Source organism: Lissotriton helveticus, chromosome 3_1, assembly GCF_964261635.1.
Source record: "Lissotriton helveticus chromosome 3_1, aLisHel1.1, whole genome shotgun sequence".
Lineage (NCBI taxonomy): Eukaryota > Metazoa > Chordata > Amphibia > Caudata > Salamandridae > Lissotriton > Lissotriton helveticus.
The window spans coordinates 770,363,738-770,390,175 of NC_136061.1; the positions used below are offsets into that span (position 1 = coordinate 770,363,738).

Sequence of the window (26,438 nt, forward strand, 5' to 3'; positions counted from 1 at the left end):
CTGTTGGGAAACATTAATATCTATAAGGAATATTAATTACCTGAATTTGATTCGGCTTCTGCAGTACTAAATGAGAGCTATTTCGAAAGTTCAGCTATGGCAAAAAAATATACTGACTTTTTCCCTTGTTTACTTAATATTGTGACTGCAACATAAAATATTCCTCTTTAGTGACCCAGGCATGACATTAGGCCGCAGGACCGAGACTGCCAGACAAAATGAAGTTAAGTATGTGCATTTTGAGTTTTTTTCTGTTCAGAACGTCAGAAACTTGCAATGAATTATTAACATAAAAGATAATTATGTAAAAACGTTATTTCATAGAAGATATTTCAGACTCAAAACTCCGTACGGAAATGGTGGCCAAACATATTAGAAATGCTAAAGGTTTTACACTAAAACACTTAATAAATAACAGATGACCTTAGTAGCAGTGGCATACGTATAAACAAAGTTATTTACAGTGCTTATAGTGACAGCCAGCAGTGGGGAAGAATTAAGAATGAAATCTTGCCGAAGCAGATCTGCAAATGGGCTTAACTCATACAGCCAATATTTGCTGAAGGCTAACCTGTGGGTAAAGGGTGCCTTGGCTCCCAAAATGTTGTAATAGGATGGTTTAATGTTCTATTAAGTTACCTTCTCTCCTAGTTCTCCCAGCATATTTCAGTTGTTCTGAAATGTCCGCACCTCTACCCACTGGTCCTTGACTCAGTTTAGTCTCCAACGCAGACCATTCATCAAAATGCCTTCAGTAGCAGAAGTGACATCACACATGTTCGGGACCAATGAGTGGACAGGATTGACACCTTCTCCCTACTCGGGTTCCTCTATAGCTTCCTAATTATTATCGAGGAGCAAGTGGAAGGATAACGAGGGGAACTACGGAAAGTACATTTGCATTTTAGAGCGCCATTTTGTTTTTGTTTCTGTTTCTGTTACTGCAATCATTATGTCAAAATTAAAGTTCCCTTTGAATCAACCACTTTCAATAGAACTCACTCCCCACACATCGGGCTGTCATTCACAATGTACAACATGCTAGGAACACCCCCATGGGAATACAAGTAACCAAAATTAAAAATATATAGTGTTCATTTAATTGACAATACAGAATCAATACAATAAAAATTACATCATATCATTAAAAACATTTTTCATTATAAAAACATTACATAACAATCACCCTAATAGTAAAAAGAACACCAAACACTATTACAAAGAGATAACACGACCGGAATAATACATGGAAGGAAAGCAAAACAAAGCAATTTTGGGCCTTTGCTAAGTTAATTTAACACAGTGGTGAACAAGGTAAAGGATATTAAGATTTATGCCTCTGTGCCACTTGTCCCCAAATGAAATTAACCAGACTTAAAAGCGTCGACTCGTTTCGGGTAGTGTCACAAGTATTAAGCCACCTTCTTCAGGACACGTGTAGATAATGTTCCTTCCTTCAGTTCTATAAGTTTATATATCTAACAAGACATAAACAGTTCACAATTAAAATCCTTTATTGTCACAATCTTTTCAAAAATTACAATGCAGTCAACTCTTAGTTAAAAAACTATCACATATTGTATATTTGTATAATAACAGCATCACATGGTTCAGTATATTCCCTATAAAGGTCTTCCTATAAAAGAAGCAAAGCTCCACACTCATTCTGTCCACTTCACCCTTATTGCTCTTACCCCTTTCATTCTAATTTAAAAACACATACTCTTGTGTTTTGTTTATTCATAGGATACATGCTTGTGCTTTAAGTACTAGGCTATACATAATTTTTATCTAGCAATGAGACTCACATGGTATTGTCATGGTAGTCACATGGTACTGTTAATAATTCCACATATTATTTCATATTGAATCAGTACCTTAGTTATGTTTCTTTTATTTGTATATTCTCCAATAATCTGGTATCTCGAAGCCAGCTCTATCTTAAAAGCGGTGCACACCTGTCAAAATAATTAATGACACCTTAGAAACTAAGCCCCGTCCATAGCATTATAGAAAGATATAGGGCAACAGGCTTTTTATATGTTCATGAACCCTCCTATATCGCTCTCACCTCACAATTAGGGTGGGTTGATCTTCAGATATCTACTCAATGGACATGGCCTCTATTTTTCTGATTAATAGAGTTGTTGTCTTTTTTAAAAAGATCCTGACGAATTGTTCAGCAATCAAAAACATACAAAAAAAAACGATAAAAGGCACACCAATGTCCGCATTTTTAATAGTGTACTCTGAATTAAGCAGCGGGAAACAGATCCCACTATGTCTACGACTCAACTAAAATCTGAGGTGTTGTCCCCCATATATAGCTGTTGGCGGTTGAATTTGATAGTAGTCAGCACCCCTCGATAAAGGAAGAGCCTTTGTTCTGAAATGAATACACAGAACCGGAGCTATTATTAAAATACCGCTTCGGCATCTTATGTCCTCCAATACATGAAAGAGTAACTGCACGGTCAACGTGTTAATTCGGCTGCAGAAATTTAGTCCGAAAGATAATGGGGTCAAAATGTGTTTATTTAAATATAGCTCTTATGTCCAAAAACGGTACAGGGGTACCCCTGCCGCACATATATTTCAAAAGCTGCGCCCGTCAAATATATAGAAAAAAGGGGACACAGCGCAATACTTCCTATACCAAAACCCATCATAAAGAGTGGTCCGATTCCAATAACTTAACTTGGAACCGTATTTAAATTAGTATTCAGTCACTCGGGACGGTAGTCTAATAATAAAAAAAAACCACCGTCCTGTTCCTAGTCAAGCCCAAGAAGGACCCCACTTACCGTAATATTTCCCGGAACGTCCTAACGGCACATCGTAACTCCGCCAGTGTATGTAATTTCTCATGGTGTTGGCGGCGCGTTTAAATAAGTCATCAAGGGCGCCAAGCCATAGATGAAACCTCGAAATAGACGAAGTCCCGAAAGATCACAGGCTGCTTCGATGTTATAACCTGCGTGGGCGCCGTCTTGAAGCTAGTTCAGAATACCGAATAGGTACGGAAACTGCCTAATTAGGCCAAATACGGTACAATTAACCGCTACATTGGTGTTCAGATTCTTATAACATATAATAAACTAGACACATTTTTTAAAAACTTTTTATTATATAAAAAAGTTCTATCCTAAATCCTTATAAAAATATCTTTTTTCCCCCCTAAACAAACAAAATGCCATAGAAACCCTATTGTTGAGGCATATGATAAGGCATATGAAGCAAGGTGAGACGCCTACATATTGATTAGGAGAATGTATTTTAAGGGGATGTCAAAAAATGGAATACAGCATCCAAGCTAAAAAAAGTGTAAATATAATAATACCGGTAAAGCCACTATATCTGTCAGTGATTTGTAAGATAGGAAAACATAAATTGGGAACTTACTCATACTCTTATAGTTTAGCTTACAAGTCTCTTCCAATCTTCTTTTGAATTCAAACCTTTCTCAATCGTGTTAAGACAGGAGATATACCATTGTTCACGGTTCTTTCTTTTAATCTCCAAGTTACCTCCTCTTATGTTGCCTGAAGTTTTTTCAATAACATACCACTCAGAATCAGTGAATTTGTGTTTCAGTGTCTTCAAATGCTCCACAAGGGGAGCATTCTATTTATTAGTTTTCAGAGCTGATCTATGCTCCAACATACGTGGTCTAATTTCCCTACTCGTCTCCCCTACATATACCAACCCGCAGGGGCATCGCACCATGTAGACGACATTACAACTTCTACAGTTGCTAATGTCTTTTGCGGTCATCGTGAATCCATTATAGGTGACTGATTTGGCAACCAAACAGTGATCACACACACTGCAAGTTCCACACTTGTAGTTCCCAATGACCCTCTCCATTTGCAGAGATAACTGTGTGGAGGGTCTAATATTCCTGAATGTGTGCACCAAGATTTTCCTGATATTGTCATTTCTTTTAAAGGCAAGTAGGGTTTTTGGAGTTTAACCTCCTCACCTTAATTGAGGATACTCCAGTTAGCATTGATCAAGTTCTTTACTCTATTGCTAATGCTAGAAAATTGTGTAACAAACACTAATCTTTTATCCTTTTGCTCATCTTTTTTCTTTCTGTTATCAAGATGGTTACAGTCAATCATGCTATCACAGTTGTAAAACCGGGCCCGTTTAAAGGACTGTTTAATACATTTTTTACGGTAGCCACAGTCCATAAATTTACTTTTCAAACTTTCCGCATGTTTCTAAAAATCTTCCAAAGAAGTACAATTTCTCCGACACCGAAGAAATTGCCCAAAGGGTATATTATCCCGTTGGGCCCGCGGATGATAGATTCTTTAATGCAGGAGGGTATTCTTGTCCGTTGGCTTTGTGTACAGTTCAACAGAAAGAATCCCTCCTGCATTTTTAATTCGAATATCAAGGAAATTAACTGCCTCATTGTCATATTGAGCTGTGAATTTGAGGTTAGGATCACCTAGGTTCAACCATTCCAAACATTCAAGGAGAGCTGACTCTTCACCTGACCAAATAAAGAAGATATCATCAATGAAGCGGCGCCACATCAAGATGTTTTCATAAAATGGCGCGCTTCATTGTGTATATGTTTATCTTCGAAACTACCTACATACAAGCACGCCAGGCTCGGTGCACAGGTAGCCCCCATGCTCGTGCCTTGCGTTGCAGGTAGAGATCTTCCTTAAATAAAAACATATTGTTCTTGAGTACAAGAGTCATACATTTGGTGATGAAGTGTACAAAGACTGCAATCATTATCCCGGAGTCCTGGGGCAGCACAGACAATTTCAGGGGCAAAACAGGTGAAGCCTGAGGTAGATGCTGCCACTCTTTCTGAACTTTCATTGACGTCCTTGTTAATCTCGCCTCAGCCACCCCCCACCATCCTGTACCATTCCAGGTACCTCTACTCCATTTCTCACAATTCCTTCATTGTTACAGTGAGAATTGATTCCCTTCAAACTTCTTTTAATTTCCTGCACATCCCCCATACGCTCTCTGCAAATGTCCTGCCTGCAGGCAATGGACCCAGTGGTTGTGGATAGGAAGATAGCAGAGGAATCTGAGGAAATGAGGGGGATAGAGTAGACAAAGATTAGGGGGCAGGCTATGGCTTGGCTGCTAGGTCCTCAAACAACTATGGTGACTGCAGCACACCTGCTGTTTTTATAGTTCCCTGCTTCTTTGTGGATTATTATTTTTTTTACAAAAGGGCTCCTGCTAATATAACATTATCACACTTGCAAACATGCCATGATGACTTGGCTATGAAAACGGCTCGACGGAGAAACAGGCAGGCAGCATATCCTAGGGTGAGCGAGATGCTTTGACGAATGTGTGACTATAAGCGCTCCTCCCCTCCCGAAGCTAATAGGGTCGGATTAGGCGACCTAATAAATTGTTAATTAAGAAACTCGAATTCATTCTGTTACGAAAAATTGCCAAGTAGGTAAAGAATTAATGTATTGCATAGTGTTTACATATTAATTCAGAAGACCCAATAGGCTGAAAGGCACTAGGCTATAGTCAGAGTGGTAACAGGGATCAACATAATAGGTCCTGAAGAGAAGCTTAGGGGTAGGCTTCGAAACATGTCGACCAGCGAGAGAACTGCTCATTAAAGCACTTTTCCTCCTTACTCCCCATTTTTATTAATACCTGCTAGAGAGAGCATTAAAGTTTAGTTTCTCCACATAGCCAGGTATTTTTTGATTCACTCACTTCTGACCCTTCCACACTTGCACCAAACACATAAATTCACTTCACTTAAAAGTGCTCCCACGAATCCATCGGTCGTAGCACACCCCGTCCCGCAGCGGGCCGGGAAGAACCTGATGATGAAGCATGCCACCAAGGGACCTTTTGGTGGGTGATGGTTATTTTAGAAAACTTATTGTTTCTCCCAATACAAAAACCAAACGGTTTGCTTAGGTTTAGTCATTTTTTTAAGGTTAGCACTAAATTTTGTAACTCAGAGTGGACTCTTTCAGTTTTTTCATAGAGGAGGTTAAGTCCATGACTGATCATACCTCTTCACTCCCCTTTATGTTTTTTTGATATGATGGGTGGGCTGTCATGTTAAGGCAACCCTCTGTTTGTTGTTCTGTAGAAAAAAACAACCACCCTAAAGTATGGAGGTATTTCTCATAAATAAAAAATGTATGGCCCCAGCTTTTGGGCGCCATTTATGATTATCAGTGCCTAAGTATTGACGGTTTACAGAAGGACAAATGTGCGTGAGAAAGCCTTCCCTAGATATGGCCAATACCCTGAAGATGATGACCCATGAGAGATAGGCTAGTCGTCAGAGGTTTCTGACAGGAGGACAAGCTTAGGGTCTCCCTTTCTAAATGAGGCTCAGGAACTGCGAGTATGGTGCAACAGAAAAATTGCTGATTTGATGTGGTTCTCTGGTTCTGCCAAATTCTAAGTGAACTCCAAACAGGCACATTTAGCATTCAGCAGATGGTTCACCAGACAACCGCTGTGGCAAAGAACCTGCCTCATCCTCCTGATGCAGTAGTCCCCAACAAAGTAAGACGTCCTCTCTAGCTTGACAGCCCTCGTTCTGTTAAGCAGGTGTACTTTTGGCAAAATCGTATGCCAAGTGGGTCGGAATGTCCTGTCAGTCCACTCAGCATGTTCAGTTCTGTTCGGCAGAAAGAAACCCTCCTGGCAAGGCCAGTGATAGGGCGGTGCGACCGAAGTAGCTGCACCTGGCGCTGATCTTGGGGGGGGGGCGGTCTGTTTAGAAATAACATACGTTTAAAAGCACCTATTGCAGAGTTCCTTGTGTGCCCATCAGTTTTCAGGCAACAATAACATTGTCAAAATAACGCTGGTTATTGATGTGTCTGCTGGATAGAGGTCAGAGTTTTGTCTAGTGGGTGTAGGATAGAACGTTATGTGTTTTTCCTCAGTCTTTCATTATCCCAATGTTGCTAAAAAAGAGTTTGTTTCAGTAGAAATAGATTCGTTTTAGTAGAGACAACCGCAATCACTGAGGTGTATTTTGAATTCTGAGTTTGAATTTCTCCAGGCCAAGCACTCTTAAAATATGCTGACTGCCTGTATAGATTACATGTGATTCCTACACCTCGTAATTAATTGTGTTATGTAACATTTCCTATCAACTGATGTGCACATTTATAATTCATTGTCTGTGTATAATGTGTGTGTGATGTAATCTGCTCTGACACTCTACACTGGTATGAGTAACCCTATAAAAAAATTAAATGCATATGAGATAGGGGCTATATAGAAACAAGTGGCACTGTTAGAGGGTGGTAGTGAGGAAAGCTATGGTAAAGGAGGTCATGGGAGAGTGGTGCCAAAAAGATTAGTGTACCAGGCGCCACCAGCGCTAAAGCCATCCCTGCCCCCAAGCATGCATTTCTTTCTGGTGCTGAAAATATTATATGTCCCTGAAAAACCACGAGGTTTCTTCCTGCACATCAGCAAACTCTTTCTTGTTTTCCTACCTGGAATGGTGTACTTAGAAAAGATCAGCATCCTAAATAGGGTATCAGTTTGTTCCCTCATACTGCTTCCCTGCAGCCTCTATTATTTAATCTGTCCAGCTACTGATCTTTTCAATATCAGAATGCCACTAGTTTTTGCCAAATGTAGTCATTAGTGCATGGTTGTATGTTACTATTATAACTGTTTATTAGTGTGTGCAACAACCTCAGGTCTTTCAATATTGATTAACAAAGGCATACTATCATGTTATCTGGATCAAACCTTATGTGTTGTATAATATATTTTTTGTTTCCTTTTAACTTTGTCACTGTTTAACAAATCTTACAGAAACTCTCCCAAAAAAGTCTCATACACCTGAATTCCTACCCGGAGAGCCAAAAAAGGCAGGGGGTCCCAAAACATGTTTTCCTAATTAACTTTTCCATAGGAAAATTTAACCACAATACCGCAAAAACTGCTGACTGCATTAAAACCAAAATTGGCAGAAAGCTAGATCTTGGCCCAGGAAGTGTGGGCTTTTTAGGTCAAGCCGAAAGACAGTTTTAGAAGTCTTGCCAGCCACATGCTTTGCAAAAAATGTCATATAAAAAATACATACATTTATAGAGGCACTCAATCAACACTCTTTCGCGCTTGGTCTCTTGACATGTCAATAAAATCATACTTCCTCCCACCCCAGGAGAAGATATAATTCAATAGAACATCCCACTCCAGCCATTGGATGCTTTCACTTTGAGTGACTGCATTTTTCACTTGCACATGTATAAATACACCTAAACAATTGTTCACACTAAATAAAAACTGTTAAGCACTTGCACTTCCTAATGGCTTATAGTCCTTATGTATAGTAGGGTTACATCAACTATTTTCATAACTCTCAAGACTTTTATTGTACATTTTAAAATGCTCACTCCTCATTGTAAACCAGCTTTGGTATATTTATTTATCCTACAGAAAATGAGCACATTATTAGTATAGCTGGGTTGTATATGAACATTTTTAGATTTAAGCTATGCCCCCCCCACACACACACACAAAGGATTGGAAATTACATTTCAACCACTTGTATCTGACTTGAGATGGCCCTCTAGTAAAAGATTTGTGAAACTGCATCTCCCTGATTGGAGTGTTGTATGAGCAGTGTAAGTATACAGAAAGTAATCCTCTCAAATGAAAGACTAAGCTTACACCCACCAAAACATAAATAGCTAGTGTAAGCTTGCTAGTGAATAAAAGGTCCTATAAATATTAGGGTGTGATCAAAACTTTAAAAAAACTTCAAGAATTGTATTGGAATCTATCATTTTGACTCGTACCTTTAACCAGCTTTGGCAGATAATTAATCCTGTGGCACACATATGTATAATCGGCACAAAAGGACAGTTTCGCTATACTTAGGCCTAGAGACTAGGGTTTTTCCTCAACCTAATGGTAAACAGGGATGACAAGTGCAGGTTTAAGGTTAATTCTGTCATATATGCACTCCTTCTGGCACTTGAAGATTTATCATATTTCTCTGGCTTAGTTTCTAATACAATTCTGGCTTTTGTTCACCATTCTGGGCCAAGTTAATTACTCTGTTAGCCATCAGGAGGATCAAAAGCGTCCCAAAAATAGGGCCTTTTGACAATGATTAACTCTGTTCCTGGCAAGTGGAAAGGGTAGTGACTGAATCTGCATGTGTTAATTACTTTATATGCTGTGCCAGGCCTCGGGAGGCTCATCCCAAGGAGATCAACTGGGAGAAGGCCAACCCTCTGGAGCCAATCCCGGGGAGGCTTCTTCTTGGATGTTTTTGGAGGAAAGGAATCAGGTAACTGTGGCAGCTAAGGTCGAGGTGTCAGGTTTTCAGAGAGATATTTTAACAAACCACTCTAAGTCCCCATGTTGAAATGTCTCAAAATGCTGTGCAGAACGTTTGGGACAGGGGTGGAGTGATAATGTGTCATCATAGGATTTGGGCAGAGGTGACTACCTTCTGGAACATCCCACTCTCTCTTAAAAGCCTCAGCACAGGACAAAGGAAGATTTTTTACAGGACTCTGAATGAGAGCAGACCTTTTTCTGGAGTTTTGGCTCAACCTTGACTGGATAGAACTCAGTAGATTCACAAGACTGCTATTGTTCTTCCACTGCACTTATATTGTTTATCCTGAATTGATCATTTTAATACCGTTTGCTTTTTAACAAGAGTGCCAAAATTGATCCAAAACCTGCTTCCTAATAATTACAGATAGTCCCTTGGATGCACAGCTTGATGCACGATAGGTTGGTCCTCAATCAATTTAAAACCAATTAATTTGTGTTTTCTATGTCGTCAAAACATCTTTCTTTATTGTTTCAGTCATATTTTACTAATCTGCACAGTTACAATTTGTATTAAATGATTCCAACATTTTAATCCTTCTGATGAATTATTCCCAAATCCAATATCTAATGCATTTCCGACTACATGTCTTTGTCAGTGGAAATGTGTCCTCTTCATGTGTTTTTTACTGAAGCATGCATGTGCTCCTTATGTGCCCTGGAGGAGAAGGGTTCTCCTGAAACCGATCAGAATGGATGGGGCCTGTAGAAAGTTAACCTTCATCACAGGGAGGCCTTGACTCCTGCTAACACATGAGGGCCCTGCAAGCGGCCACATGATGCCGTGGCACCTGAAGAGTGTAAGCAGGAGGGTATTCTGCCTTGAGGGGTGCGGCGTGCTGCTAAAGATGACCCTGGACTGAGAAGAACACCAGGTGCTGGAACAGAGGATAGGTCCTTTCCCAAAGGAGCCTTCATTTCTCTTTCCGATTAGCACCATATCTCTACCAAAGGGTTAAAATGATGACCCCCGGAGAGGTTAATGCTAATTTAGGTACCCCTGGAGTTGGGATTTTAGCTCTAGGATGTGGGTAGGATGTTTTTACTCACTTCATTTGTAGAAGAATAGCACACAATAAATATTAGATGGTAGTAAATTACCATTGTATTTGTGTGTGTTGATTTAAGGGTGTGATTTAGGGGGCTCCACTGTGTCACATGCAGACTATAGTTTCCCTGACACGTTTGTTTGTCTCCGGTGAGAGACACCTGCTAGTTTCATTTTCGCCAAAAAGATCATAGTTTCTTTTTAGACTAGTAATATCTAATGGGCGTGACCACGATAATTTTGAGACACTTGCCATTGATGCTTACATAAAACGTAATAACTTGTGAAGTTTTGCATCATACTTAGAGTAGGCCTCTTAGCAAGAACAGAATGCTTAATTGTGCATGGTCAAATAAAACTGTAAGAACATTGAACCACTAAGATTTAAGTTTATGTATGCGTGACTTCAATTCTACACTTTTCTCTTCCTATTTCATGTAGAGCAGAAAATAAAGAACAGAAGATTCCGTATGTGCGGGTAGAACGTTTAAAAATATGTGCCCCTGACACTGGTGAGCTTCCAGTCTTCAAGGTGCAGCCGCAGAACAGTGAGCCAGAGGGTTCCCTCACACTGCTCATTGAGTACGGCGCACAATCGACGTCTATGTCAATAAAGGTAAATCTCTTCTCACTCCAACTTTGTATTCTTAATAACTGCATCTGAGCACAAACCTTTTTATTTTTTGTAGAGTTTTATATAGCGCGAAGCCGCGAACTAGACCCGAACCGAATCAGGTATCAGAGCGCTTTACATAGTACAAGTTACGTTTTTATTTTTTTGTTGTTTTACATGAGGACACACACTTTCATTTTAGGCACGGGGATGTGGAAATGCACTTTATGAATAAACCGCTGACCCAATGTGGCTTGTTAACAGCTTATTTATTTAATTACATAGATCCCTGAAGAGCGCCGAGCCAGCGCTCCGTTTCCTCGGCTGCCGCTCTCCCTACTGCGCTGCGCGCGCAGTCCCTCAAAATGGCCGCCGCACGTCACGTAACTACGTGACGTGCATAGACTAGAGCGCGCCACTACATATCTCCCTTTTTTCCAAACAGTTCAAGAGTCACTTACAGTTCAATTGTCCATTTCAAAATCTTGGAACCTTGCTGGTCTCACCACCGGTCTTCCGCTCCTGGTTACCTGGGTGTAGCCCCCCTGGGACCTTTGACTCGGCATCTCATCGCTTCTTTCCTCTCTCTGTTCCGCCATGTTCTCCTCTACGCTCCTTCTACCCTCTCTTGGTTCGTCTCCACCACTTCCTTCTCCACATTGCTCACCGGTTCCTTGCTCTTCATCTGCATTCGGTTCTTCTCCAGCGTCCCACTCAGCTCCATGTTGATTCCATTGTAAAACTTTGTTACACCTGGCCATGCGATCTTGGGACCACACGTTGCCATCACTCAGCAAGGCCGCACGATCGTACACCTCCTTTACTTGCATGGGCCTGCTGTATTTACTGTCTCCCTTCTTCTGTAGTGTTGCTAACTTTACTCTTACCCACTCATCCTTTTCCAACCTTGTCCCCTTTACATTTCTCCGTTTGTTGTAGTGGTTGGTGTATATCGATTGTGCCTTTTCTAGGTTGGCACGTACCACTGCCGGGGACCATTCACTGGTGATTACTTTCTCCTTCCAAATCCGATTGTCATGGGTGAAAGGTTCTCGTCCTCTCAGAATCTGAAACGGACTGTATCCTGTTCCAGTTGGTGTGATCCTGTAAGCCCATACCATGTTCTCTATGGCTTTTTCCCAATCCTTATTACAGGAAATCGCTGCTTGTACGGCACCCATCACCACTCGGTTAAACCTTTCCACCAAGCCGTTCCCTGCGGGATGGTAGATTGCTGTGTGTTTAATGGCTATGCCGTTCCTTTGCATGAAGTTGTTCCACCTTTCAGACGTGAATTGGGGGCCATTATCGCTCAAGATGGATTTGGGTATGCCCTCCCTCACGAAGGTGTCTGATAGAAACTTCAGGATGTTCTCCGTGTCCATGGTCTCCTCCACTTTCAACTCAGGCCATTTAGAGTATCTATCCATGAGGACACAAACATACTTCTGCGTGCCCTGGCTATCCAGGATGGGTCCCAATATGTCTATAGACAATTCCTCCCACGGGTTCTGTGGGGTCTCGAACTTCCCCAGCGCGGGGCGCAGGGGCTTGAGTGATTTGTCCGCTCCCTGGCACTGTGGGCATTCTCTGACATGCCTCTCCGCTCTTATGTCCATGCCTGGCCACCAGTAATTTTGTTTGGCCCTTAACTTCAGTTTCCCAATGCCTAGATGGCCCTCATGCAGTATGTCCAGTAACTGGGTTACGAGTTTCCTGGGAGGGATTACCTTGTCCCCTCTGTATGTGAACACTCCTCTATCCCCCACTGATAATTCTTCTCTGACTTCAAAGTAGGGTTTGACATCTTCACTCACGTGCCTCTTATCCGGCCATCCCGTTACAATGTACTTCTTCACTTCCTCCAACACTCTGTCTTCCTTATATTCTTCAACCCACTCTTTATAGTCGATGACTTTGCCTTGATCCCCTACCAAAGCCACCAGCTCTGTTTGGTCCATGGGGTCTTCTTCTCCTGGCTCCATTGCTGCTGCCCTGCTCAGATAGTCGGCCACTCGATTGCGGTTTCCAGGGAGGTACTCCACGTCGTACCTGAATTCGAGTAGTTTTAGGGACATCTTCGAAATCCTGGGCGTGGCAATGGCATGCCCGCTCGATGTTAACACTTTTACTAATGGCTTATGATCTGTTCTGAGCAGGAATCTGGTGCCCCATAGAAACTGCCTAAATCTCGCTGTAGCCCACACTACCGCCAGCATCTCCTTTTCGATGACGCTGTACTTGCTTTCGGTGGCCGTCAATGCCCTAGATGCAAAACTAATCGTCTCCATCTGACCTTGTCCTCGTTCTTGCATGAGCACAGCTCCCAAGGCTCCCAAGCCTTTTTCGCTGGCATCGGTGGTGAGGACCGTGGCACCCTGTGGGTCATATCCTTTCAGTGGCACCGCTCCCGTGACGTTTCTCTTAATGGTATCGAACTCCTGTTGTGCCTCTGGTGTCCATTCGAAAGTGGTGTTTTCTCTAGTCAGCATCCTCATATTGTGCGTTTTGGAGGCAAAGTGAACCACAAACTTACTGTAATACTCCGCCATGCCCAAAAACGACCTGACTTCCTCCTTGTTGGTGGGGGGCGGAGCCTCAGCAATTGCCTTTACGTTGTCTGCCTTGGGTGTAATGCCCTGCACCCCTATCTCGTGACCTAGGTAAGTCACCGATTCTAGTCCCAAGCGGCATTTGTTCCATTCTGCCGTGAGGCCTTTGCTTTCCAGGGTCTCCAACACTTTCCCTAGTTTCTGGTCGTGGTCCATTCTATCTCGCCCCATTATCAGAATGTCGTCTTGGAAATACTGGATGCCAGTTAAGTCCTTAAACAGTTGGTGCATTAACCTTTGGAATACCGCAGCCGCCGAGGCCAGTCCGAACGGCATGCGGCAGAACTGGTAGCATCCGAATGGGGTGATGAAAGACGTGAGTTTCCTGCTGTCTGGGTGCAATGCTACTTGGTGGTACGCAGAGGTCAAATCGATGGTGGAGTACCATTTGACTCCTCTGGTCTTTGCTAGCATTTCGTCGATCCTTGGGAGGGGAAATTTCTCGACGACAATGTTCTTATTTAACTCTCTTAGGTCGACGCAGAGCCTGACCTTTCCATTCGGCTTCATGACTACCACCAAGGGTGCGAGCCACTCTGCGCAGGTAATAGGCTCAATTATCCCCTTGCTCTCCAATTCTTGAAGCTCCTTTTGGACCGCCTCTCTTACCGCTATGGGTATATTCCTCACCTTGTGGGCAACTGGAACGGCGTCTTCCTTGAGTACGATCTTATGTTGAAACCTTTCAAGCTTTCCTACTGTGCCTCCGAACACTCTTGGGTACTCCTCTTTCCATTTTTCGAGATTGGGCCAGGTGTCTGGCTCTGTGAGCAAAATCTGTTCTTTGCCTCCCGGGTCTAGTTTGATTCCCAGGTCGCCCTGGTCCAGCCACCCTAAGACGGACGGTCCTCTCTCTGAGATGTACAGCTTGCATTCCGCTGATCTGCCTCTGAACTCAAACTTCAAGAGTCTATATCCTACCATTGGGATACGATCACCATTATATGTGACTGGTCGGATGTCCAATCTCTCCAGCTCCGGTCCGATCTTTGGTCTGAATGTTTTCTCCCACACTGCTCTTGGTATTATCGTGAAGGGAGAACCTGTGTCTGCCACTACGCTGATGGTTACTCCTCCCATCTTCATTTCCAACACGGGTTTAGTCGTCCTTCTCCCTTCTATACTCATGATCTGGTCGTATATGCATAACACGGTGACGACTTCATCTTCTCCCGTCTCTTCCTGGTTTTCTTCTTCCTGGTCTACGTATTTCACCACGCCCTTGGACATTTTCTTCCGGCACACTTTCTCGTAGATGATGCCACAGTGCAGACACTTGGCCCTGAACGCAGGGCATCTTCTGTCGTGTGCCTCATGGGACCAGCTTCCGCACCTGTAGCACGTTTTCTTGTTGCCACTTCCTTCCAGTTTCTTTTGCAATCCGGAGTTGCCCTGCCATTTGTTGGAACCCTTCCACGTAGCACCTCTGTAACTCTGATCCTTGCGGGGTCCCTCTTCCTGTATCCTGTTCACGATGGCTACAGTTGGCGGTTCTTTCTTGGTTGCGTCAGCGCACCTCCGTGCGAGTTCAGCCCTCTTGACAACGACCATTACGTCCTTGAGTGTGGTATCCCCACTTGCCCATAGCTTGTCCTGGACATTCGTGCTGGTTGTGTGCATAACTATTTGGTCTTTGATAAATTCTTCCTCCCACAAGGCATACCTGCACGTGGCCGCCAGTTTCTTCAGAGCCGCTACATATTCCTCAATCGACTCTCCGGCGCGTTGTTTCCTCTGCTGGAAGTTGAATCTATCAACTGATACACATACCGTGGGCCGATAGTGTTCATTCAGATCGTCGATCGCGTGGGCGTATACATCATCGTCCGAGCCATCTCTCGGTTTGGGTACCAGGCTTTTGTATATTCTAAGTCCTTCTGGCCCTAGGTTGAGTAATAATATCCGTTTTTTCTGTTGGGTTTGAAAGACTCTTCATTTTCGTCCTCTAGGACCTCTATGAAGTTGTTTATGTATTCGCGCCAGTCCTCCCACTTCATCAGTGGTTCTCCTGGCTTCGGGAGGAACTGGACTGGTGCAATGGCATATCCCGCTGGGGCGCTCATTTTCTCTTCCTTGGCCGTAGTCGTTCTGTTTCCTTTCCCTGTGGGGCTCCCTGGGGTGTTATCCGTATCCTCTTCCTTGGTCTGCACTGGGGGGCCTTCAGCGTCAGCCCCCTCCCCTTCCTTAATGGTAGCCAGGTCTGGCTTCTCCGTGGATAGCGTGGGCCGACTGCGACGCGCTGTCTGGCTGATGTGGGGTCACTCTGCTATTTTCGTTTGGTTTGCCCGGTGACGGCTCTGCCGCGCTCTTCAGGGTACAGTACCTCCTGTGGTGACCACAGTCCTGGTGGTTCTCCAGTGACACTGCACAGGTTTGCTGTTCAGCTGTCCGGTCCCCTTCTGCCTTGGTGACACGGTTTGCCTGGGTTTCCGCTGGTTCCACGTGCTTGCGGGGATGTGGGTCTGCCGTGTCCCCCTTGCCACGTGGTGGTTGTGATGCCCTTCGTTTTTTTTTTTCTTTTTTTTCCGAAGGTTTGGTCGAATCCCGACCTCGTCGCCACTGTGGAAATGCACTTTATGAATAAACCGCTGACCCAATGTGGCTTGTTAACAGCTTATTTATTTAATTACATAGATCCCTGAAGAGCGCCGAGCCAGCGCTCCGTTTCCTCGGCTGCCGCTCTCCCTACTGCGCTGCGCGCGCAGTCCCTCAAAATGGCCGCCGCACGTCACGTAACTACGTGACGTGCATAGACTAGAGCGCGCCACTACAGGGGAGATTAAGTGATTTGCCCAGAATCACAGGAGGTTTTGGCATCGTTACCGAGACTCGAACCCAGATCCCCAGGTCCGAGGTCGAGCGCCTTAGCCGACCTCGGCCAACTCCTCTCCATTCAGATTCAGAGATACATTGGTAATGCTTCAAACTATTATAAAACACGCCAATCTTAAAACTGAAGGGAGGAGAGGTGCTATATCTGTATTCTGTTGCAGGGTGATTAAAACCTTGAAGAAATGAAAAAGACAGAGACTCCTTTTGGCAATACAAAGACAGCTCTTTAATGTTGTGACAGGGAGACACCAGACTGTCCTCGCACACAGGCAGGGAGCCGGTCTGAATTTGATACATCACCAACTGCTTCTTTTATACAAAACTGGACAATGAGAGTTACAAAAGTTCAGCAGTGGATTATTACATCAGTTACAGATGAATGTATGGCCATCATAAGAAACATGAAATAATCTGTGACCCTTACTTATAGCCTAATTTAACATAGCTCCTTTATTGTAGTTTCTAACAAGTCTTAAACACACTTAGCCATTCTTGAAAATGAGCGCATGTTTATTCACAGTAAATACAATTTTAGTGGAGTGTGTGATCTTACCCATTGTGTGCCTAAGACTTCTATGTGCCCTAAGCTAATTAAATATGAGTTTACCTTTAACTGCAATCCTTTCAAGTTACCTATTCCTTTGTGTCATCAGGTGAACTCCTAACCTTCCTCTCTTCAGCACAAGATTTGGGCCTGCACTGGTCTTTAACTACATACAGCTGTGGCTTTCTGCTTGGGTTTGCTGTGGCCCTATGATGTATCTTTTTCACATTTTCTACTGTGTGTTCATATTTTATACGTCCCATAACATTTCTTACTCGGCCTACAATCCTAATTAAACAGGATTTAAAGAGATTAGGTGAATTGATGGTTAGTATGTTAAATGAGGGTGACTGAGTAAAGCAGACAAGCATCAGCAGCCAGTAGGTTGATTCCTCGGCAGCACATAATTTGCATTGGTAACCAGTTACAGAGGAATAAAATACATACATTAGTTTTGATATTCCCGAGGATTGCACATTTGTTACCCTAGCCTCAAAAGAATATTCAAACTGCCATCTCTTTCACTCATCAAAAGGGAACTGGGTGTGGCATTTTTTATTACATTTTCACATAAATCCCTTTAGCTCAAATTGTCATGTTTCACAAAGAAAGATGGAAATGTACTCCTGTAGGCTCTCACTTCAATGTGGAGTACATTTTTTTGTAACTTTGGACTCTGTAACTGAAGCAACTTTCCAGGGGGTACTGAAAAGAGTAGTCACACGTCATTTATGCACAATTACATATAATTCACAAGTGCACTCGCACTTGACAACATTTTTGTTTCCCCTTGGGAATTTCTTCACTCCCCCCCCCCGGAGAAACCCTTTGCACTACACTTAATACTTTTTGAGGGTGTTCTCTCACTTATTGCCACCCTATTTATGACAGGAGAAAACCTGATTGCATCCAGGATGAGACTAAACCTGCCAAACGTTTGTCAATGCCAGCAAACCCACATACCTAAAGATTCTCTTAGATTTGTGGATGTTCACGTACTTAGCCATGCACCCCCACCCTGGAACACAAACTCACCATTCATGTGAGCAGATTTGTGTACACATACAATTATACAATTAAGCCATACAAGTGTCATTTTAGGTCTGAATAAATTAGGCAGCATAAATCCGCATGCTATGAACACACATGGGTTTATACTCATAAATGAAAGCTTTGGTGCACCTCAGTGCAGGGCTGATGTGCAAATACATTTGTAAATGTTGCCCATCTCTGGTCAGGGAGAACTGACAGAAAATGGAGTTGTATATTTACCTTCATTGGCACAGAGTAATATTTTATAAAGCTCTGCCATTTGCCCGAGTCATCCGAATGCTGTAGGCCTTGAAGCCCAAGAAAGTTGCTCACCACTTCGATTCCAGCTTTGCATTTAGATCTATAGTTGTGTCTTGTGTAAGATAAGTTAAGACTCTGGCAGATAATTGCTCTCTGATGTCATGAGAGTTTTGGAGCTCTTTGTTTTTCATTATACTTATCTCTAATTTACAGGTTCACCCAGAAAATAACCCATCTTTGTCACCATCACTCCTACCACCAGCATCACCAGAGATATCACCAGTGCCAGCTCTACTGAACGTCAAACCAGAGAGTCCACAAGAGGAGGGAATCCTCACGGGGTTGCCTCATGCTCCTGCTCTTCCGTCCACTGGAGACTACAAACAAGTGAACAGCGTCCCCTGCCTGAAAAAGTCTCACTGTCACGACGAATCCAATACCATTGAAAATGAGGATTTTTGTGCCGTTTGTTTGAATGGAGGAGAAATGTTATGCTGCGACCACTGCCCTAAGGTTTTCCACCTCTCGTGCCATGTTCCAGCCCTTCACAGCTTTCCAGTGTAAGTGGTTCCATCAGTGAGAACTCTGACTGATGTACAGTGACAGGGCGTCAAATCACATCACTCAGCACTCACTTATTTTGCTGGTTAATACATGGATGAGATGGTTTAATAAAAGGCATATCAGTATTGAGCCTATTCCTTAAGCTTCAGGTCAGCCACCAGGTAATGACATCTAGATACCAACACAGAACCCTGTAGATCTCTCTACTCTTTCCTGTCCTCAGAACTATCCTACTCAAGACAGAGAATATCTAGTTGTGGAAGCCACAAAGCACAGGACGGATCCCTGAATTGCAGATTTGGGTCAGAACAGAAAACAACATGATGAAGGCAAATTATCAAATTCAATTCCTGTTAAGGACTGTTATTGGTCCAGGATATCTGGCTTTAGGATTACATGGGACTAGTCAATCCTATACTAGATAAGTTAATGTCGACTTCAACCAGTATTATATTCTAATAGACATGCCATGCTTTAAATATTTATGGATACGTGGTTCTATGAACAAAACTTTGAGCCACTTTTTGAGTGTTTCTAGATGGAAGTGGTCTACTAGGGGGCTCTCCTGTTATCCCTTTTATGAAGGACAGCACTATATAAAATGAGTGAACTCCCTTGGTTTGTTTATATTTTTCACAGTGTCCCCTTCTGGTTTCCCTGAAACGTTCTATAAAATGGCAGGTGATATTTTACGAGGTTGTATATCGGAACGTGGCACACCAAGGGTCTCACTGCAAACCTTAGATAAAGGAATATATGATGGATGTACCTCCTTATCCAACGGACGGATTATTATTGGGTGGTGCGTATGGCGGTATTTAATTAATGGATCTTTAAGGCAGAGTATGAAAAGGCAGATTTATAATTGGCTAAAAGGATATATACATAATCTGTATGAGGTTTATTTGATAGTCCAATTTCTGTCTCCGACATTCGAAGCAATAAAGTTTGGGAAAAGGGTCAACAATGAGATAGGATGGAATGGGAAAATATTCGGGGAAACTATATCTTGTGTAGGGAATTGTAAAAGAGGTCTCCAAATTATCCTGATTTAAGAATTTCCACCTAATTGGTATATCCTGTTTCAGGGGGATATAGGGAGGAAATTCCATGTTGTCCTTCTCCCTGCTAAGTGAGGAACACGAGATGTCAAAACCACAATTTTTTTAATATCTTCAATTACGCTATGGTCAAGGTGCCTATGTGGAGGCAGGGAAGGCATTACTTTTAGATCGTCGTTCCAGCATGCCCGGTTCTATAGAGAGTTAAATCATAGCTGATTGCCACAGTTTCCTGCTGTGTCTAAGATTTGGTGCGTGCGGATCCACTACTTATGTGCAAAGTGAATCTTGGAATTGGACAAATAGACAGAGAGGTAAATAAACGGGAAACCAGGCAGGCATAGAAGCAGTTTTTAATACACACCTGCCCTGAAATAGTAGTATGTAAAAGAGTAAAATGCTATGTGTTAAATTGCAGGGGTGAATGGGTGTGTACCCTCTGCCGGAACCTGATGTCCCCAGAGATGGAATATGACTGCGACAACGTCCGCTATAGCCAAGAGAATACAAACGACGATGACCAGACCGGCCTCAATGTGTATGACCAGAGGGTACGTACACAGCGTTTATATCACACTCAAATGATAAGATTTCTGTCTTTGTAGAACAGGAAGGGGGGGTGCGAATTTTTAAATGTGTGCATTTGTGAAGTAAAAAAAGAAGCTGCGGAAGATGTCAATCCACTGCCAATAGTGTGATCAATCTGCTTCAGACTGATACATTTAGTGCAGTGTTGGAGTTATTTGCCACACATACATTTTCTTGCATAGGTGCAAATTGATGAATGTTTGTAATTCACAAGACCTTTGCACAGTTTTCTGGGCAATTTGGGCCAGTCAGAGCATTCCAGGCATAATCCTGGAAAAGTCAGTAAAATTCATTTTTTTGTCAAAAATATACATGTGTATTTACAAAAATGTGTGCATGTAAAAAAGCAAGTTGAATCACACTTGCTAGCGTTTTTGCTTTTCTTCTCCACAGTGAAAATATTTTTCTTTATGGAGAAATGTCTTCCATTACAACCCCACAGCTTTGCCTGTTGTTTCATTTGCTTCCTTCTTTCAAAAGGAATTTTACACTTTTGTTTGTCGGGAGTAAATCTAGTGCTTGCCAATGAGTATGTAAATACTCACACATGTGTGCTGTAGGAAATTTGTTGTGCAGTATGTGAGGCTTGGGCAAATAATAGGTTCACAATTTTCCCTTACTGGAAGAAGCACCCTATTATAGCGCTTGACTCTCCCACGGTAGTGTAACAGATCAGTCCAAGGCCTACTCAGGGAAGGTGGTTTAGGCTAGCAGTTACCACTCGCTGGCACACAATAATAACACTCAATAAAGGATTGTCCTGTCAGTGCCTTTCCTTTATCTGACAAGACATCACCATAAAGGGGTATCACTTTAGATAAACCAGGTACCTTAGCTTTATCAAGGGTTCACCATTTTACAGAAAAAGCAAACCACTGATACATTTGTCAAAAAGCGCAATATCTCATTGTCTGTTTCTGTTCTTAACACATTATGAACCTTGTAATTTAGACTCAGTGCATGATCACTTAAGCACTGAGCACTTTAGTAATTTTACCAGTATATTGATTTTTTGTTTGCTGAAACAATATTAATATATTGCGTTCCTTGATGAAATACTATTGTGTTGGTTCCTTATTTAGTTTTTTTGCTTGCATTCAAGTTTGGTTAATGTGTTTTCTGTTGTTTCATTTTTTACTTGTTACTTTTTAAAATAACGTCTTGATACTTTTTTAACTGGAACCACTGTTAATTATTTAGATTTTTTGAAATTTGGTATTTTCTTGCCCTCCCCATGTGGGCCTCTGCCAGCATTCTGTATTGCTTCCAGACAGTAACACAAATAGGGCTGAGGTGTGAACATGATGGGCGATCCTGGCAAGATGACTGGGAGGAACTGTAACCAGTCCCACTTACATTTAAAAGGGCCTTGCCTCCAGAACACACAAAGGAATCTGACATCAGGCCAGCCCTGTATTTTGTCACCCCAGACAGTTTTGAGACTTGACAGGGGAAGAACTTTCTAGAACCAGATATGGAAGTAGGCAGGGAAGTCCCCCCACACAAATGCTGGCACTAGGTATACATATTGGACCTTCATAGCCACCCTTCAGAACACTCCTGGACCTGTATACATTAAAAAAGAAAGGCTGCCCTACTGCCAAGGGACTGCCCTGCTGCTGAGGACTGCCTTTCGGTCTGAGAAGGAAGACTGGACTTGCTTACCTTCATCCCTAGGCTAACCTGAGTGACTCCAAAGGTCAGTTGACTGGATTCCTGTGTGAGCTGCTACAGTCACATAACAAGCTCCAGAGGACTCCCTGCAACTGTTCCGCAAAACTGCTGCACAGGACATGCCTAGACATGCACCTGGACCTCCCTGAGCCCCGCTGGCCTCTGCTGGAGAGAGCTCCTGATCCCGAAGAGGTGCCCCTATGTCTTTGGCTCTTGACTGGCTTCAGTTTAAGCTCCACCAAAGAAGAAACAATGGAATCCTGAAGTTCGGGCTCTTCACAACTGCGAACGGGCCCTTTGCGCTGAGACTCTGCCACCTGCAATGTGAAGCTCCACTGAGACCTGCTTTTCATGCTAAAGCGACCACCAGTAATGACCAACATAATGAGTTCTGCACTCCGCGCTACAGCAACAACAGTCCACTGGGACATCAACACAAAGGTCCAGCAATGACAGCCCGTGACACACAACTTCACGCTATGCCAGGCTGCTCAATGTGCTACATGGACAACCATCTACGATGTTCTCCCTGCTCCTTGCTGCCTCCTCCACTGCGAGCAGACTACTTTGCGCTGGATTCAGAAGGTAACTCTTCAAATGGACTAACTTGGTCTCTGCATCTGACGGTAAACAACCTTTACAACGCAACTTTTACATCGCAGAGCCTTTACAATGCAACCATTACAACGCAAACTATTACAACGCATTGCTCTGGGGGGCGCTCTAGGATAGGGAATAGGTTAATTTACTATCCAATAACCTTCCCTAGTGTCCACGGGGACTGGAGTTGGAATAGTAAATTAAACCATTCACTATCCAGCACCCCAAAGCACTATGCGTTGTAATGGACTGTGTTGTAATACTTGCGTTGTAAAGGCATGCGATGTAAAAGCATGCGTTGTAATGTCATACATCCTCATCTGACATGGGCTCCATTGCAGTCGACCTGAATGTGCGACTTCCCCCAGTCTAGTTCAACCAGTTGACCGCTTTGTGCTTATAGGCACTATTTTTCCCTAAACCTTTGAAACTGTATATCTCTGGTTCTACTGATTGGATTTTTGTCATTCTGGTATTGTTTTATTTATTAAGACTGACTCTCTGTATCTGAATTGGTATGGGGGTTTTCCTGTGCTGCATTGTCACTTTATTACTGTTAGTGTGCCCCATAAATACTTTACACATTGCCTCTAAGTTAAATCTGACATACTTTGTGCCAATCTACCTTAGGGTTCAGCACTGGTTAATTTAGTGATTGTTTGTGGCTCACCCTGACAAGGATTGTGTTTGTTGTCTGAGTAGGACTTGTACCTCCTCAACCACAATGTTTTACAATCACAGTATGAATTAAACTTTTTTGGCCTTGTGAATTGAATTGCCAGCACACCTTTTGGTCATTTGTACAGTAGCGATTCAATGTTACAAGAGTAGTGTAACCAAGCAGTATAGTGGCACAATTCTGCAACCTTTTTAGGTCTCACCTAAGAGACAGTGCAAGACCTGTTATCAGCTTACAGTGTGCTTAGATCCAACCCGTTGCTTACTACTGGTGTATTTTATTGTCACTCTTACGAGCTTGCTTTGTATTTGTTATCTTGTGTGGGCTTTCCTTCCTCCTCTTGTGTTTGTCCCTCCCATAGAGCACAGCCTCATTACTCATGTTCTTCCACTGATCACTTATCAGGCACTATTTTTTTCTTTTTGGTTAAGCACTCAACATGTAGCCCGCCATGCTCTGTGTTGGGCTCTCTCGTCCATGTGTTCTTCATGTGCCCCCTCCTTGTTGACCTTGCCCCAGTGTGCTTATCCCCCCAGCTCCACCTTGCTCTCACTTACCTGTGTGCTTCTCTTCCCCCACATTCCATGTTGCACTCTCCCACTTACCATGTACTTCTCTCACCACCCTCCATGTTGCATTCGCCCCCCAACCTCCATGCTGCTTCCCCCTCCCACACCCTCTGTGTTGGTGCTTCCCATCTATGCGCTCTGTGTGGCTTCCACCCCACTTTGTTGCTTCCCCCAAAATCTGTGTCACTTCCTACTACCTGTGACCTTTGTGTTGCTTCCTGGACTGGCTTAAAAAATACATCTGTTGTGCTACCTTTTTTTAATTTACTGATCCAACTTAGATCCGTAAATTTTAAAAAGTGTCTATTTCATTTTCTAGGTAAATGCATGTGTGGTGCATTTGTCTACAAAATGACCTGCCCGCATCATAATAACTTTTATTTTTTATTTCCTTGTTAGCCATGCTGCACAGCATTGTGATGCTGTACAACATTTCTAAAAAACATTGGCACAGCTATTATACCCCAAAAATGAGAACTTTGGTTTTGCTAATGGTTGTTTTACAAGTGGTGAAAATGGGAACAAATTTCATGAAAGTATTATGAGAGCCCTTTCACAAGTTTCAGGAGAGGAAAAGGGGAAATGGCGTCAACACATTGTGATGTTTGAAAGAGATAGTAAAAAGATTGGTTATAATTTAAAAGTCACATGGGAGATCGTTTGAATGCAGGAGACCATAAATCAAGAAATCCTGGTGGAGAGGGAGGATGAGGAAGTGAAGCATGAGTGCTTTACATGCCATTTGTTTATTAGGTACGTTTTCTGGATGCCATGAAGTGACTTATGTATGAAGCAGATGGTTATGAAGTTGTATCTGTCGCTCATGGAAATATGGACAAATGTGTGCTAACAGGAGCTTGGAGTCAATCAATCAATCAAACATTAGATTTATAGAGCACGATACTCACCCGTGAGGGTCTCAAGGTGATGAAGGGAGGGGGGGGTGTCGCTACTGCTCGAATAGCCAGGTCTTGAGGTGTTTTCTGAAGGTGAGATGGTCCTGGGTCAGTCGAGGTGCGCGGGGAGGGAGTTCCATGTTTTGGCTGCCAGGTAGGAGAAGGATCTTCCTCCATTGGTGGTTCTGCGAATTCGTGGGATGGTGGCGAGGGTGAGGCTGGCGGAGTGGAGCTGGCGGGTGGGGATGTAGAACGAGAGGCGGTTGTTGAGGTATTCGGGGCCCTTGTCGTGTAGCGCTTTGTGTGCGTGGGTGAGGAGCCTGAACGTGATCCTCTTGCAGATGGGGAGCCAGTGCAGGTTTCTCAGGTGGGCGGATATGTGGCTGTGGCGAGGGATGTCGAGGATGAGTCGTGCGGAGCCGTTCTGTATGCGTTGAAGTCGTGTCTGAAGTTTGGCTGTGGTTCCTGCGTATAGGGCGTTTCCGTAGTCCAGTCGGCTGGTGACAAGGGCCTGGGTGATGGTTTTTCTGGTTTCGGTGGGGATCCATCGGAATATTTTTTGGAGCATGCGCAGGGTGTTGAAGCAAGATGACGAGACGGCGTTGACTTGCTTGGTCATTGTGAGGGAGGAATCCAGGATGAATCCCAGGTTGCGTGCGTGGTCCGTGGGTGTTGGCGCGGAGCCCAGTGCTGTGGGCCACCAGGAGTCATCCCAGGCGGATGGGGATTGTCCGAGGATGAGGACCTCCGTTTTGTCTGAGTTCAGCTTCAGGCGACTGAGCTTCATCCATTCTGCGATGTCTTTCATTCCTTTCAGGAGGTTGGTTTTGGCGGTGTCTGGGTCTTTGGTGAGGGAGAGTATCAGTTGGGTGTCGTCGGCGTAGAAGATGATGTTGATGTGTTTGTGTGCGATGGTGGCGAGGGGGCTCATGTAGATATTGAAGAGGGTACGGCTGAGCGAGGAGCCTTGTGGTACTCCACAGATGATCTCGGTGGCCGCTGAGTGGAAGGGAGGGAGGCGGACTCTCTGGGTTCTGTCGGAGAGGAACAAGGTGATCCAGTCCAGGGCCTTTCCTTGGATCCCAGTGTTGAGGAGGCGGGTTGTTAGGGTGCGGTGGCATACGGTGTCAAAGGTTTCTCCGTTGTCCATCAGGGTCCTGATGTCGTCGGTGGCTGCGATGAGGGCGGTCTTGGTGCTGTGGTTGGCTCGAAATCTGGACTGGGACGGGTCGAGCGAGTTGTTTGCCTCGAGGAAAGCAGTCAGCTGTTTATTGACGGTCTTCTCGATGAATTTAGCCAGGAAGGGAAGGAGAGAAATGGGGCGGAAGTTCTTGAGATCTTTGGGGTCCGCTGTGGGTTTCTTCAGAAGGGCGTTGATTTCTGCATGCTTCCAACTCTCAGGGAAGGTGGCTGACGTTAGGGAGTTGTTTATGACGTTCCGGAGGTGGGGTGCGATGATGATGGCGGCTTTGTTGAATATATGATGGGGGCAAGGGTCAGAGGGGGAGCCAGAGGGG

General features: G+C 43.6%; 1 protein-coding gene across 2 annotated transcripts in view; it reads left to right on the forward strand.

Moving 5' to 3' along the window:
• Window positions 1–26,438, forward strand: part of TRIM66 (tripartite motif containing 66) — an 842,425-nt gene that overhangs the window by 772,126 nt on the left and 43,861 nt on the right. For both annotated transcript variants that reach the window (XM_078680990.1, XM_078680991.1), the window contains 3 exons: window positions 10,838–11,012; window positions 18,504–18,850; window positions 20,334–20,466. In XM_078680990.1, coding sequence (XP_078537116.1) covers window positions 10,838–11,012; window positions 18,504–18,850; window positions 20,334–20,466 — 655 coding nt within the window. The remainder of the gene's footprint in view (window positions 1–10,837; window positions 11,013–18,503; window positions 18,851–20,333; window positions 20,467–26,438) is intronic.